The following is a 17241-nucleotide window of genomic DNA, read 5'->3' as shown; positions in this document are numbered from 1 at the left end:
GACCAATTTTTTTAGTTAGCTAACATCCAAAACTACAATTACCATGAAGAAACTTGACCCTAATTCTCTCATCCTCCTACTCGAATTATCTCTAAAAGTCAGGAGATGAATTTGTCCAGATTCATCAACCTTTCCATTTACACACAACATCTACAATTTAACTTTTTCTCTTTTATCTCAACCCCTGGCCATATCACATATCGTTTAAGAGTATATAAAAAATATCTTTATAAGAGCTAGTTTATCTTATTTATTTCAATGTTCCCTCTTAACGTCAAAATAAAACATTCTTATCGATTTTACAAACTTTCCGAACGATATTCTTCTAAACACAATCCTTGACAACAGTTTCAATCAACCATAAATAACAAACGAATAATTTTTCAAACAATCCATACTGTCAAGTTATAATGCATTATTATGCGTATAACATATCCAAATATTAACTTCATCAAATGGTGAAATTTCCAGAAATATGGGTTTAACCGAACTGACCTCAAACTTGCAGACCTACTGTGCGAGATACACAACTTCTATACCGAATGTTTTTTTCAGATCTCCACCGTTCCAAATCTAGACAGAATTAGGAAGAATAACATATCCAAATTATAGCCTAATCCAACGGTGGCCGAAGGAGAAACAGACAGCAAAGAAGACTGTCCAGAAGTGTATTTTCCTAGAGATATTTGCCTCCCTCGATGTCTCTCAAACAGGGACTGATATAAAAAATCCCTCCGGTGAAAATGTACACGACATGGATGAGAACGACATATCCGAATATCGTTCTGATCCAACAGTGGAAGGCGGAGTTATAGCTGTCGGATGTTCTGCCATCAATATGTCTTCTCTCCAGTCTCTCTCTAAACTCTCTCTTACTCTTGCCAGTCCCCCAAGAGAGAAAATAGAATGATATTTATAGTTCCAACATCTTGTTAATTGTACATTTATCCACACCCCTTTTTATCATTTGTACATAAACTCTCAACCTTCTGTTATTTGAATATTGACCTCTCTTGATCTTACGTATTCATTTTGTCCTCACAAATGTTTTTCTTTTCAATAATTTAATACTATATTCACTTTTCATTTCATTAATTTCACTATATTTATTTTGATTTAGGTTTCTTTAATTTAATTTAACCTATTTTACTATTGGTTAAATTTCTCATCTTTTAAATACCCAGAAAAATTAGAATCCGAAAAAACTAAGGTTAATTTCAAGGCTATCTTAATATTTTTATTTTGATTTTGTTTTTAGTTTTAATTTGGTTAGGGGTTGTATGGTAATTTTACATTATTAAATATTATTAAAAAAAACTATTTATGAGTGTAACGCACGCATCGGTGCGTGATGATCTTCTCACCTTTCAGGTGGCGTGTGAGATCCCTTCCTGTTATTAAAATACAGCTTCTACGATGGCATTTTGGGAGCGGAGTCGTCTTCTTTCTGGCAGAGTGACAAGTGCTTACGAAGGAGGTCTAGTTAGGTTGTAAGAAGTTTTTTTCTTTCTTCTCTATTTTCTCTCTCTTTCCCTAGAAATTCGTGTCAAACCTTCCAAAAAACAATTGTGTCCTCCAGTTTGTGATTTTATCAATTTTGTCCCTCCTTTTGATTATTATTTATTTGGCTTTTGATGCTTTTTGAAGTTTTTTTTTTCAATTTCATCTCTGTGCATTTTATTCAATTTGATTTTTTTATCCAATTTGATCCCTCTACTTTTGCTTGCTCCATTTCTGTATTTTATACTTTTCTTGATTTTTATTTTTTGCAATTTTTTCCCTCATAATTTTATTGCATTTTTTTTCTTAATCCATTTTTGGTCCTCATTCTTTTGATTTCTATATTCTTATTATTTTCTAGATTTATCTTCTTTTATTTAATCAAGTTCTGGTTTCCATTTTTTTGATTACTTTTTTCATCGTTTTCTTAGTTTTTTTTCAATTTAGCCCCTGACTATTTTCTTTCCTTTTGTTTAAATCATATTTGGTCTGTATTATTTGAGTTTTAAATTGTTTTATAGTTGGATATTTTACTTTGTTATTTTTTCGTGATTGTCTCCCAACAGGGCAATCCTTTATTGAAAATTAATTTTTTTTTTGTTTCAAATTCATAATTTGACATTTGATTATTAAGCCCTTAGCTTCATTGTTTGTTCCACTTTCTTATTTTTTGCTTTATCCCGATCTCATATCTCGGGTAATAGGTTAGTCAAGTTAAACATGGTGGACTCAGATATTTTTTCCTCAATCTTTTTGACCAATTGATTTTTTTTACAATTTCATCATTTAGCGTTAAATTATTGAGTTTTGAGCTACATGATTTTTTTTCACTTTTATTTATGTCGGGTTATCCTAAGTGCGAGTTAGTTAAATTAACCCGAGTTAGCTTGCATTTCCTTACTCAATTTTTTTTATTTAACTTCGGTCTTTTTTACTAGGTCTTTTTTTTTAAAGTCTATTTTTTTTATCCTGATCTCATGTCGCAAGTGGCGAGCTGATCGAGTTAACCTAAGTGGACTCGGGTTTTTTTTCTTAATTTTCGATGACTTTTTTTTTTTCATTTTTATCATTTTGCATTATATTGTTTGTCCTTGAGCTTTGTCATTTTTCTGCTTCTCTTATTGTTTTGTTATTTCGAGAGCGGGTTGGTTAAACTAACCAGGATCAGTTTGCATTTTCTTTCTCAATATTTTTTTTATTTAACTTCGGTCTTTTTTGTTATGTCCTTCTTTTGGAAGTCTAATTTGTTTTTTATCCTGATCTCATGTCGTGAGGGGCGGGCTAATCGAGTCAACCCAGGTTGGCTCAAATTTGTTTTCCTCGATTTTATAAGTTCTTTTCAGTTTCATCATTTTGCATTAAATTAGTAGCCATTGAGATTTGTTATTTTTTCACTTTTCTTTTTGTTTGGTTATTTCGAGAGCGGGTTGGTAAAGTTAACTTGGGTTTTTTTTTATGTTTTTTTATTGAACTTTGGTTTTTTTACTAGGTTTTTTTTTTTTAAATCTTCTTTTTTTTATTTTGATTTCATATCGTAGATTGTGGGTTCGTCAAGTTAGCCCGAGTCGACTCGAGTATTCTTCTTCAATGTTATATTTTTTTTATTTTTTTATTTTTTTTCATCTTTGACATTAGATTATTAGGTCTTGAACTTTATAATTTCTTTTTGCTCTCCTTTTCACGGGTTGTTTCAATCTCATATCCCAAATCATATTTTAGTAGATTTAACCTGATTTGTCTATGATTATCGTCGCCTAAATATCCTTTTTAAGCATTGAAAAAAAATTGGTCCGGCCCGCAACATAGCGTGGGCTATCTATCTAGTTTTCAAACTAAAAAAATATAATTATGTCTATGAATAGAGAGAAATTGACGAAATGACATTATAGAAATGGATATTATGCAAGGATATGATAAGCTTAAACTTAGGGACATGGTGAAGATTTGATTATATGTGTATATATAAAGAATAAATCAATTTTCGATTTTTCTGAGATGATTGAATCTTGCTGAATAATTTGAAATGAGTCGAGAATTTTTGGTGAAAATTAAACCCCACTTTTTTTTGCCTCGTTTGAAGATTATGTTTGGGTACTAGTGGATTTATTCGAGGCAATCTACTAATTATTGTTGTTGAGCTAGGAATCATTTCTTTGATTTTGTTCGTCTTATCTGTTACATATCTCTTTGCGTTGCTATTATTAGTTGAGCTTCTATTATTAATGTTAATAAAGATATTCTCGACCATGGTATTGCATCATCGAGGTAATTCAGATCAATTTATTTAATATATAATTTATGATTTGTTTAGAATTAATATAGGTCGGATATAAAAATTATGATAAATTATTTTAATTTAATACGTGGCCTGAAACTTATCTAAAATGAATTAAAACGAGGTTTAAAAACTATGATAAGAAAACAAAGAACACATGTAGAATGCATCCTGAAATATACAGGTGTAAGAGTAGTTCTGCCGTGCCTTGGTCGTTCGAACAAGGTTCGGTAGCTCTAACTTCGGTTTTTTATGTCGGCTAGACATCAGTATAGCTGCTCCTCCCATTCGGAAAATATAATTTGTTAGCAACATGGATGGGTTCTTACCCGTCTACTTACTAGGACTTTGCATTTCAGTGCTCTCAACAAGAGCCAACGAGTTATGGCAGGAAGTCTATCTATTTTGATTGACAAAAAAAAAAACCTAAAAAAATAGAATTTTACCGTAATCTTCCTCACAAGATATTATTCACTTGAATAATAATTTTTTTTAGTTTTTTTCTATTTTTAATTTTATCATTTAATGTTAGATTTATTAGGGATTGAACTTTATAATTTTTTTATAATTTATTTTTTATAAGATAATTCTAATCTCACGACTCGAACTGCGGGTTTGACTGATTGACTAAGTTTTTTCCTTCTTTTTCTAATTGACCTTTTCTTTCATTTTCATTCTTCAACATTGGATTAATTGAGAATTGAGATTCGTGATTTATTTCAGTTTATCTTTTATGAGGTTATCCCTTTTTTCATAACTTAGGTCACAGGTTTGACAAGTTAACCCGAGTTAATATAAATTATTTTTTGTGTCCTTTTTTAATTTCAATTACTTCCTTCAACATTAGATTTATCGGGGATTGAATTTCATAATTTTTTTTCTATTATATTATCTTAGTCTCATGACCCAGATTGTGAGTTTGGCAGATTAACCTAGGTTAACTAAAGATATATTTTTTTTATTTTCAGCCTTCAACATTGAATTTATTGGAAATTAAGCTTCATAATTTGTTTTGATTTGCTTTCTATAGAGTTATCATGATCTCATAACTCGATAAACGGATTGACAGGTTAACTTGGGTTGATCCAAATCAATTTAATATGTTATTTTCTTATATATATATATATATATATATATATATATATATATATATCATCTTAAATATTTATTTTGAGTCAAACTATATTTCCAGATGTCGTCCAGGTTGCTTTTTTATCCGTCAAATTGACCGAGTTACATTAAATCAATCTTCACATAATTTAAAACTTTTTTTCTATTAGAAAAAATATTAGCAGTGCTTAAATATTTTTTTTATAAAATATTTAACCCACTAAATAATCTAGATGATACTAATTCTTTTTTGAAAAAGTATATCATCATATTTAATTGAACTCCTTGTGTCATAAACGTTAAAACTACATAATGGAATTTAATTGTGATCTTGTAATTGTTTGGCATTAGTAAAGCTTTGCTTTGGATCAATTTTAAGATGTTTTATTTTGATATTTTAAAGATTCAGGTATTAATTGTTGTTGAGCTTTGGTGTTTTTTAAAATGATTTTTATTTAAAAAATTATGAAATTAATGATTTATTAGTTTTTTTAATAATTTTGATATTAAATAATTTTTATTTATGAATTAATTTGCAATCCAAAGTCTAGCACAGATGAGTTTCGTTCCAAATAAAATTTTTATTCTTTTGATAAAAAAAAAATTACAGTTTGAGTTTTTTATTTAAAAAAAAAAGAACAAAAACATCTTTTTTCATAAAAAAAAATAGAGTTAATTTATGATGCATGTCTTGAACCAGTCTTATAATTATGATTCATAACTATGATTTTGATATAAAAAACTCAAGAATTTAAACAATAGTCATTAATTTATTTTTAAAAAAATCACGTTGAAAATTACTTCCAACTACATTCTCAAGCATAGTTTGATGTACACCCACTGTTTTGGGAAAAAAAAAAAAAAGGGTACGATTTGATTGGATAAGAACTTCTCGTCTTGATTTGTGCTGTGAGGGCAGCGGCTGCTCCACTGATCAGTGCTGCTGTAACGGCGAGCTCTGGAAGGGGAAGGAGTGTTATGACCAAAGAAGATTCTGAGGCCTCCTCTGCATGGGCGGCTGATCCCGTTACTGGGTGTTACAGGCCTGCGCTGAGATTTATCCGGCAGAACTTCGGGAAACGTTGTTGAGCCATAGGGTTAGGGCACAGTAGGGTTTGAGAGGTTGCTCGACTCCTTGTTTTGAGACACTTCTCCATAGCATCAATGAGTTAATCAAATTGATCTGTTTTAATCCAACTTTGCAAATCATTTGTGTCCTTCTTAATCTACTCTATATTTCTAGTTAATTTACTACAAAACATCATTTAAAACTTGAATGATGACAAGATTAGCAATTAAGTATGGAGAAGGGGATGGGAATGAGGCAATCGTGCACCATTTGCTTCCGTCGAGCATTTGTGTTCATCCTAAATATTAATGGCAGATGCATGAATCATTCAATTTTCCCAAGGCAAAGACCAACAGACCCTAAATAATTGAAAACATCATCAAAGGTTGGAGACAACACAAGGTTCATTGAATCTTGTTCTCAAGTGTGATGATTTCCGGGAGACATAATTACAATGACCTTTCTTCCCAGGTGATAATTTTGGGGAGACATGATTATCCCCTCTTGAACAAAGAAAAGACTCGACGTAAATATATCAAAATCATTGAAAAATAACTAAAAAATATTATTTTGATGTTTTTCAGTTGAAAAGCAATTTAAAAGGGCACTTTGAAAAACAAAATTATTACAATGTCAAACAACCTTAAGTAGCCTACTAGCTATTTAACACGCGCTTTACCGCAAGTCAGATAATTATTTTTATGACAAAAAAAAATATACAGGCTTTTCCAACACGTTTTTTCTTATAAAAAAATCATAATTATAAAACAAAATGCCTATACATGTTTTTAATTAACTAAATCAAGAATCATTTGTACCAGTAAATAAATAAATAAGTGTTAACGCTTCTATTCGACTCACCTCGTTGCGAGCATTTTTTTTTTCTAATGTAGAGAATGAATGTCTAGGTGTTATTAACATGTTTTTTGACATTGAGTAAAAAATATAATTGTAAATCAAAAGCTGATACTTATATATAATAAAATAAAGAAAAGATTATATGCATTAATAAAGACTTGGAAGATCTCAAATTGATTTTTAACGTAGTAAAAAAATAGAACAATATTGCAATTGCTACAGAAAAATAATATTTACTTTTAGTTTTGCACAATAATTTTTCAAGAAAAAAAAAGGAAAAATTACAAGAACAAATTACAAAAGAACCAAGATAAGAACAAAAAATATGAAATAAATAGGTACAGTGTAGAGTAATAAATATTCCAAATGTAAAGAAAAAAAAAATATAAAGAAAAAAAAAGGGAAAAACTAAAAAGAATATTTCAAAAAATTAAAGATAAGAAACAAAAAGGGATAAATAAGTCAAGTGTAAAGTGATAAATATGCAAAGTATAAAAAGAAAAAGAAAAAAGACCTAAGAAATGTTTTTTCTAAAAAAACAAAAAACCTAAAAGATTATAGATTTGCCACCATTACAATAAAAAAATTGAAAACATTTTCCATTATGTAATTTCTACAATGAAAAAGGGTTTTCTTTTAGTACATGTACTAGATTTGTTGCTCGCGCTTCGCTACGAGCCGGACAAGATTTTTTACCAAGATTTTCTTTGTAGGGTGAAACTGTAAAAAAAAAAGTAATTTAGAAAAACAAAAAAAAATCTCTATTAAATCGAGTGAACTTGAAAACCACGTGACCATTGGTATAAGATTGAAATAATCTCATAGAAAGAAAATAGAAAAAAAAAGTTTGAAGGATGAAATTAAAATTAACTAATTTTTTTAAAAAAAAACCAAAAGTGAACTCACGTTAACTTATGAAACTGGAGATCCTAGTTATGAACCTGAGCCTAACCTAATAGAAGGCAAATCGTAAAAAATAACAAAAAAAAGATAAAAAATAAAAAAAGACCAGCTTTAAAAGAGGGGAAAAAAAAAAGCAAACCAAGGCAAACCTCTCGAATCTGGTCTAATTTCTAAAACTCGCAACTTGTGAAATCTTGGATCCGAGTTCAATCAAGAAGTTTAATTCTCAATCAAATTAATTTTGAAAGATGAAATCGTGGAAAAAATATTAATAAAAAAAACTTGCAAAAGCAAAAATAAAAAAGCAGCAACAAAAAGAATGTGGATAAAATTTAATAGGAAAACAAAAACCCAAAGAGGATGAAATAAAAAAAAATTTAAAAATGATCCCAAATAAAATAAATAGCAATTAAAAGAATAATGACCAAATATGAAAGATTATAAAATCATAGGGGTGAAATTGAAAAATATTTGTAAATTGATAAATTATTTATATATTAAAAAATGATAGGGGTGAAATTATAAAACAATTATAGGAGGCTAACCCAACAAAACAAAACCGAACAAAAAAAGGATAAAAATAAGAAAATATTAGCTTAAAAAAACAAGTGAACTAGGGGGAATTAACTAAACCTGTACTGATCTCCAAAACTCGTAACCCGTGAAATCCTAAACCCGAGTTCAATCAAGAAATTTAATTCTTACCTAATTTAATTTTGAAACATGAAAACGAAGAAAAAATATTAATAGAAAAAACTTGTAAAAGTAAAAAAAAAAAAAAAAGCAACAAAAAGAATAAGGGTAAAATTTGATAGAAAAAAACCAAGGAAGATGAAATTTGAAAAAAAAATTAAAAAGATTTCAAACATAATAAATAGCAATTAAAATAATGAGAACCAAATTTAAAAGATTAAAAAAAATCATAAGGTTGTGAAATTGAAAAGAATTTGTAAATTGATAAATTATTTATATATTAAAAAATGATAAAAGTGAAATTGAAAAACATTTGTAATTTGATAGATTATTTATGGATTAAAAAATGGTGGGGTGAAATTGAAAAAAAATTATAATGTTATAACTTACTCTAGAATAAAATAAAAATAGTAATTAAAATGATAAAGAACAAATATGAAGGAAAACAAATTGAAAGGGTTGGCGTAAAATTCAAGAAGAAGAGATAAAATAAGAAAAAGAAAAAAATGATTATCAACACCAAACCAGAGGCCCTTTTAGTACACATGCTCATCATCATGTAGATGGTGCGAGTTCTTCCAAACACCATCCTGAAAAAGTAGGTGTTTGGTGCTGGACGACCCCACATGTGCCGCTGAACGTGATATTTAATATATACATATTGCAATAATATCCTTGAGCAACCTTCAAATTTACAATAAAATCAGTGTAAAATGACCAGAAACCCTTATGAAAGAGTTATATTGTTTTTGTCTCTAAGAATATCAAAGTAATTACACTATTTTGAAAAACAAAATATAATGACTAAAACACCCTAGAGTGAAAGACATTAGATTTTTTTTATTCTAAGGATAAAGTTGTAATTTTATTGTGAAAAAACAAATAACAAATTTATCCCCGTACAATATATTAAAAACAATTATATCATAGTGAAAAGACAATATCCCCCAATGTCTACTTCAATGGGTTTTTTCCAAGGGCAAATTTATAATTGCACCATTATAATGAATAGTGTTCTAAGTCTTGTTGTATAGTAACTTGTTAAGGAAAATTAGTTTTTTTTTTTAATTATCATATAAAAAATCACATAAGAAAACCATTTGTTAATTCATAGGCACAAGACAATTGTTAAAACCTAATAAGAGCCATAAAAACCTTGTAAAGCCAAATATCGGCAACAAAACCCATCCATGCTTGATTTCTTACAAGAAGGTTATTGGGAGTTGATGAATGATAGGATAAAGTGATGATTATGGTTGACAAGTTAACTTATTTCTTTGAATACATCATTAAAGATAAAAGCTAAAATAGATGGGGAAATCATTGAATATATATCTTTGTTTATTGTGAATTGTAATAATGAAATGATGATTTTGTCCTTGAAAAAATCTAAAATTATTGCCTTTTCAGAGGTCAAATGGTATTTTCCTTTGGTTCATTAGCATTTAAAAATTATTCGGGGGTGTCTTTGTTTTTTAATTATGCTTTTGAACAGTAAAATGACATTGCTACCTTTAAAAAAAAAATTCATTTAATTCTGGTCAAGGGCTTTTCAGGCATTTGACTTTTCTTGTTACAACATAACTACTATATTTGGGTTTGGAGGGTAGAGTTGTGTTAAAATAAAAAAAAACAAAAGGTTGTTGATGCATGCATTAAACACATCAACCACTCTGTTGCCTTCAAGCTGTGTGTGCGGCTAATTCTGGTGGTTAAAACTTTGATTCTACCACATCATTCGATTGCTCTCAGCCTAATCTTCATCCTCGTGTGTCGATGTAGTCGTCAGACCTCCAATGCATCCCCGACATCATTTTCCTTTTCTTTTCTTTTCTTTTCTCTTTCCGCCTGAAAATTTGTGCCTAGCCCTCTATAATTTTCATATAAGTCCTTCAAGATATTTTTCTTTTGATTTTGTCCCTCATTTTTTTCCTATTTGTTTTATTTTTATTCTTTTCTTTTTTTTTTCAATTGCATCATCCTTTAATTTTTTTTATCTATCAGATTTGGTCCTTATTCTTTTAAGTTCCTTTTCTATTTAAGATAATGTTTTAGATTTTTCTCTTTTTTCAATTATACACCTTCATTTTTTCTCCTTTCATATTTGATGCTCATTGATCTTTTTTTTTTCTGGCTTTGGTTAATTTTTTTTTGAGATTTTTTTTTAATTTCATCATTTAGCATTAAATTAGTTGATAGTTGAAATTTGTAATTGAACCTAGGTTTTTAATTTTACGGGTTGCAAATTTAGAATATTAACTAAGGTTTAGAAGATTCATCTGAATCAATTAGTATGGGTTGAAAGAGTCAATTTACCGGTTTTTCGTAAAATTTCTTTCATACTCTCACTCCTTCAATTATTATGAATTAGTTATTTTTTAATTGATTGAGGTTACTGCTGTCTTCTTCTTTTTTTTTTCAAAAGTTAAATTACTATAAAGCATATAAATGCAAAACAACACTTAACTTGGGTCTAAAGTTTTTTTTTTTTATTTCACTCTTAAATATTTTTAAGAGAAAAAATTATTAAACCCAACTAGTTCGTGAATCAAGTTGCATCTGACCATATCATCGTCTTAATACTTTTTTAAAAAATTCTTCTTGTTTTTTTATTTTAAGTTGATCCATGCTTTTACCGGTCATACAGGTTTTCTTTAAACCTATTAAATAAATCAATTCACATCGAGTTAGCTCTTATATGATTTAATTGGAAACTCGCACTAGGTAAGAATCAAAGTTAAGGGATTTCAAGATTTATCTTCTTGCCTAGGTTCAATAACATTGAAAAAAAATCTCCACGCTTTCAATGTTCTTTATTACGTTTTAAAAAAATTGGTTTGGCCTGTGACAGAGCGCAGGCCAATGGACTAATTATAATGTTAAGAATGTGATATTTTGTAGTTTAAAAAGAAAATTTAATCTCGATTATCTTCTACACTGAAAGAAATAAAATTATTTGTGAAACTTTATTGTTCATATGATTAGTGAAGCTCTTTTCCCCCCTTCAATTTCAATCTCAAACTATTTTTTTTAGATTAACATGGGTGTCTGGGCCAGCTTGCGCGCACCTCGACTAATTCCACGGACCCTGAAGTTAACGACCATGTAAGCCTCTAGTGGCCCTGAGGTTTGTGAGACTCGAACTGGTGACCTCTGGGGAGCAAACCCAGGGCCTGACCAGTTAAGCTACACCCCTTAGAGTTATTTCAAACTATTTTAATTGTCCCTCAAGTTGCTTTTGGACCAACCAAGTCAATAAGATTATATCGGGACATATTTCACGTGATTTAATTTTAAACTCGGGTTAGGCGAGAAGTCGAGCTGAGAGGGTTTTCTCCAATTAGTTTCATCATTTTCTTATCAATTTCATCATTTGATTTGTTTTATTAGTCGGTTAGGTTGTTTTTAAACCGGCCAAGTCAACTTTTCTTGTTAACATGATAAGTTAAATTTAATAATAATATCAAATAGCGATCTATGATATAAATATTTTTCTTGTTATGTTAAACTATTATTATCATTTTGTATCAAACATCTCAGTTGCTTCAAGAGATAGCTCGCAAGCCTTTGTTTTAACCGAAAGTAGTTTTCCCACAGACAAACCAAGAAGGAAAAACAATAATAGAACACCTTTTTCTTATTGCTCGATTAGTGATTTAATGCTGCCCTTCTAGCCTGTCTCCAAGCCTTTTTCTCCGCACAACATCCTGTTGGGCGATATGGATGTTCTCGACCTTTTAAACAGCAACCTTCTTCGAGTTTTACGTATAACTTTCCGAAGTAAAAAACATGGTCCCAAAACTTTTTCTATACCAGATTCATTGAAGGAAAAAAAGAAAAGAAATCGAAAGCCCTCAACTTTGCACTCAATTGCTGCTGGCCATAATTCAAGATGCACTGTTGGGATGGACCCTTCTCTGTTCTTTCTTTCTCTTGGGTCCTTATCCTGGAAGCAAAGATACAGAGCACGTGAGGAGCCTAAAAATGCACAGAACTGAATTTCCCTGTTTAAGCACACATTCGTCAGGACCTCAAGAAGTCTTGCCCTTTCCCAATGCTTCAAAGTCTAATCGAGCGCTCCATGAGCTGGGTTTCTTTCCATATCTAAGGGCTTGTGGGCACCTTGCAGAAGGGAAAAAAAATCCAAGGCTGTGGGGATTAAAAAAAGTGCATGCATCAAGGGACCACTTTTATTAATGTTCTGAACCAATATCTGTGCCCCCCCCAGGCATCCCTTTTCCCCTGTCTTTTTGCAATTGTGTACTTCATCATCCACCATTGTATACATCTCCTTCAGGATTTCCCAGACTTTTTCTTTTTTTCTTTTTTGGTCTGGAATTGGATTTGTGCCCCCAAAGTGTTTGAAGATTTTCATATCTTTTAATTTAGCACATATTATCTCTTAATTATTTAGTATTATTTTAATGTTTTTTCATGCGAAAATCATAAGATCACAATTCCAAGACTTGACTAAACATACCCATGATCCAATTCAATTACGACATAAATTGAAAATCTCTGGGAATCAGAATTGCAATGGTCTCTCCTCGCTCGGCAAGGAAAGATACCGTTAGTAAAAAAATAATTTCGAACCTGAAGGTGAAAAATATATGATGACAAGTCCCTGTGAACAACTGTACAAGCAGTAGCCAACAAGAGAACCTTGCTGTCTTGTACAGTTGTTCAAGTAGCTGGCAAAGAGGAACTGCCAAAAATTTAATGCCTAAGTTTGTGGTGAGACAGGATTATACAATGAATAGTTAACATCTACCTCTACCAAGTTCAAAAAACAATGATAAGGCTTGACCAAATCTCGTATGGCTATGGCCTCAGGGGATTATCACCATGACAGCATTATAGGCCTAGAAATGTGCCCAGCACCACCACGCATGTGTCCACAAGTGACAACACTAGCTTTTATATGTATATAAACATTTGTGATCTATTTCAGATTTTTTTTTTTAATATTTGCACATTTAAATTATTAAAAATATATTTTAAAAAAACACCAGCTCAAGCACTCAGTACATCAGATCTTACAGCTTACAAAATACAAACTAATTATACATGAAAATTAAAACTACAAACGAAGCACAAAACCTTGGCGAATCACAGAATACTCAATGACAACTGCTAAAAATATCGCACATACATATTTTCTTCTCCTCCAACTCCAAGCAGCATGTTGACTCACCTGGGTTTCGAATTTGACACTATAGGATATATGACTTAACATGCAACTATCTAAAAGATAAATCATTTTCATATATAACAATAAATTTCAACAAAATTTAAGGAAAAAAAGTATAATAACAACTAGTGATAGAACTGATCAGAGCAAGATAGACGAGCGCGAATCAAACAAACAAGATCATGATAGAATGTACTGTGTAATGTAGCGCCAGCAGCCTAAACTCTTCTACTTTAGCCTCTCACAGCTAACAATGAAGGAATGCCAGACAAGTTTGGAGTGGTGTTCCTATTGATGTCTCTTTTCCCATCTTTTGAAGAAGGTTTGCTGCCCAAAGCTCTCATTGGGCTAGCGAAAGCCCAACCCCAGCTCCTGCTCCTACCATGAGCAAGAGGGCCAGCTCCTGGTGATTTCCCATTCATATCTTCAGCTGATGATGAAACCCAATAGGATGATGATGAAGAGGAAGACGAGGAGGTTATGATAAACCCACCGAAGATACCGCCACACCTCACCCTCCCTTTCATGTGAGAAGTCCCAACAGTGACGGGCTTGCCTTCCCTCTGGGACTCCACTCTTCTTAGAGTGCAATCACCAAACCCAGTTGAGATTCTCTCGAAGAAGTCACCGGAGAAGCTCCTGCTTCCACACCCGACGGATCTAGACCTTGACACCTTTCTCTCGAAAGAGGTGGCAGAGGCAGTTGCTTGGCTGTTAGGACTATCATCATCATCCTCCACTACCACAATATTGTCACCTTTCTTTGACAAAGAAGAACCTAAGCACTTCTCTTTTGGCCTCACCATGGACCCATTTGTTGTTGCTGCTGCTGCTGGTGGTGGTTGTGTAGTTGCAGCTAAAGAAGACATCTTTTCTGTTTTTCTAGTTGAAGTACTAGATTTGGAGGAAGAGAGATAGAGAAATGACCAAAACCCTCTTCTCCTTGGGCTAAAATTCTCACCATCATCAGTAGCAGAGTTCAAGAAATGGCCTCTCCTGGGAGTTGTAGTAGATTTGCTTCTCTTGAAAACAATATCACGATCTGATGATGATGATACCATGATTTTCTTCTTCTTTTTAGCCAAAAGAAAAGGGATCCTGGCCCTCCTTGTGTAATATTCTTGATAGTGACTATTATTGCCACCATCATTTCTACATTTTGTTGTTGTCGGACGCACAGCAAATGATAGTGAAGTACCTGCACCTCCATTGCTAGAGCTACCAACACCAATATCAGATCTAAAAGAAGGAGAAGAGGAGGAGGAGGAGGAACCACGTATAGGTAAAGGAAAAGAAGAAGAAACAAGCTTGCCAAGCTTTTCTTGAAGACAAAAGGCACAGATCCCACCTGGGTTGTTTCTGTACGGATGGTCACTACATTGCATACCATCACTCATATCTTCTTCACCTACACCAACCCTACCTCCTTTGATATCCACCATCATCTATGACAGTACTACAGTCACTGCAAAGCAAAAACCTTTATGATTCCTGGATAAAATATAGCAGTAGTAAATCCTTTTCTTGATTTCTTGGTTTTTTGATACCTTGTAAGTGCTTCTTGACTGGTTTTTGGTGTTTTTGAGAGAGATGGGAAGAGAGATGCAAACAAATGGAAGGGAACATGTGGTCAGAGAGTATAAATTGAGTGCATTCAAGAGTTTAGAGGGGGGGACTGGGGAGGGAGAGTCCCCAGGAGCACGTGGAATACTGACTTAGCCAATATATTTTTAAATAAGTGTTGAGCAAGACAAGCAAAACCCTAGTAAAATATATCTGATCTCTTCTCTCTTGCCCCCTTCCAAACACAGAAGAATCTATAAAAGCCTGTCCTCCTTCTGAGAGACTGATATATAGGCCTCTTAGTTTGCTCTGCTGCTTACCATTTCTTATCTGTAACAGTACTCTTTTTTCTCGGGTTTAGAATTTAGCAGAGAAAACAAAGTGATGTGCACCATATCCTTCTCTTCTATTGTGTCAAGATTTTTATTAACCAGGATAGCGATTTTTATTAGCAGTGCTTTTTGAAGGAAAGCCAAATATAAAGCCAAAGGAAAAGGATAAAAGGTTTCTGTCTTTTATTTTTATTTTTATATGCTATATTGAAAAGTCACTATATATATATATATTATTTTTATAATGAAGAGTCATTCTTGTCTATTAGTAAAAAAACAAATTAATTACAAACCTTAATACAAATTCAATAATTAATTATTTATTTACTATCATAATTAATTCAATAATATATATTAATATCTTAATACAAACCTTAATACAAATTCAATAAATGTAGAGCACTAGTTAGACATAATAAAAAAACTATTAATTACAATTAAAAGAGCAGGTTTTAAAAGTCTAACAAAAACAACATGTTAACAAAACTATAAGCTTGGAAAAGATAAATAATGAGAGGGTTAGTTCAATAACTCAATAAATAAATAACATTTAATATACACCTACAAGGTAATACATCAATGAGAAATATATACAAGTTTGACTTTATACTTTTACAAGAGAATTTCTTTAACAGATCATTACAAGAAATATCATAAGATAAGGCTCGTTATAAAATCACAATGTAGTGAGCATGATGCTCTAGACTGTGGAATAATCAGTCACCACAAGTTGGTGACTCCTCCGACTAACTAGGGTTCAGAACTATGATATGTACAATGACTAACACTACCCTATTAGCATGGATATTCTGATTTTCATACCATAGGGTTATAATCAAACAAACATAACCATTTCTTAAAGGCTCAATTCATACAATCAATCAAATGAGGAGCAATCAATTCAGATATATATAATATCTCACGCCAAAAATTCAATTTCAATAAGTAATCATGTTTTATCATAAACAAGAGATACTAAACAATATATATTACCATGAAGCATGATCTATTCCACATTAACAATTCAAATATTTATATTATTCTTTTTGCATACGGAATATTATCCACACACCTAACTCAAAGGTAGTAAGAACACAAAAGCAGATATCGAAGGAAATCTTATTGACGCTCAGCAAGTAAAATATCGGGAGTATCTTAATACAAAAGAAAACATACTCAAAACAACTCGAAATAGATAACATCAAAGATTAAAACTTTAAGATTATAGACTAAAATATAATTATAAAAGTGAAATGGATTCATTCGTTCAATCTCGAACATTTCCTAAACTGACCGAATTTAAAAAAAATCCTTCATATCTAGGTTAACCAGTCGATCAAAACTTACCGATTAGTTGATCTAAATTGACCTATTAGTTGACCAAAGCCAAACAAGCCAACCGGTTGACCGATTGATCAGGATTTCATAATCTCGATCCATTAGTCTTTTCTAAAATGCTAAATGTTCAAATTTCAACTAAAACCTCAAAAACATAAACTTCAAAACCCTAAATCTTATTAAATTCAAAATCTTAACTAATAACAACAATTATACATATCAAAGCATAATGCATACCTTAATAACTTATTTCTTCTAATTTCCTTTATCCCTTCCTCTTCGTTTTTCTTCTCCTTCCTCTCTTTCGATTCTCTCTCTAAATTCTGATTTCTCTCTTTTTTTCTCTTCCTATTTATATTTATGAATCTCATGCAATTACCAAAATATCTCTCATTTATTTATGCCTAAA

The 17241-nt window shown here is 31.2% G+C and overlaps 1 protein-coding gene across 1 annotated transcript; it reads right to left on the bottom strand.

The window, feature by feature from the left end:
• Positions 1 to 13389: 13389 nt before the first annotated feature.
• Positions 13390 to 15583, bottom strand: LOC18101810 (uncharacterized). Its single transcript, XM_006380087.3, has one exon. The coding sequence runs from the start codon at positions 15042 to 15044 to the stop codon at positions 13833 to 13835; it is 1212 nt and encodes a 403-aa protein (XP_006380149.1). The 5' UTR covers positions 15045 to 15583; the 3' UTR covers positions 13390 to 13832.
• Between the last annotated feature and the right edge of the window lie 1658 nt (positions 15584 to 17241).

This window comes from Populus trichocarpa, chromosome 8, assembly GCF_000002775.5.
Source record: "Populus trichocarpa isolate Nisqually-1 chromosome 8, P.trichocarpa_v4.1, whole genome shotgun sequence".
Classification (NCBI taxonomy): Eukaryota; Viridiplantae; Streptophyta; class Magnoliopsida; order Malpighiales; family Salicaceae; genus Populus; species Populus trichocarpa.
The sequence above is the reverse complement of the archived record's forward strand: the minus strand, read 5'-3'. Positions and strand labels throughout refer to the sequence as shown.

Excerpts from the sequence above, each read along its gene's own strand:
- LOC18101810 (XM_006380087.3), bottom strand. The coding sequence starts at position 15,044 with ATGATGGTGGATATCAAAGGAGGTAGGGTTGGTGTAGGTGAAGAAGAT.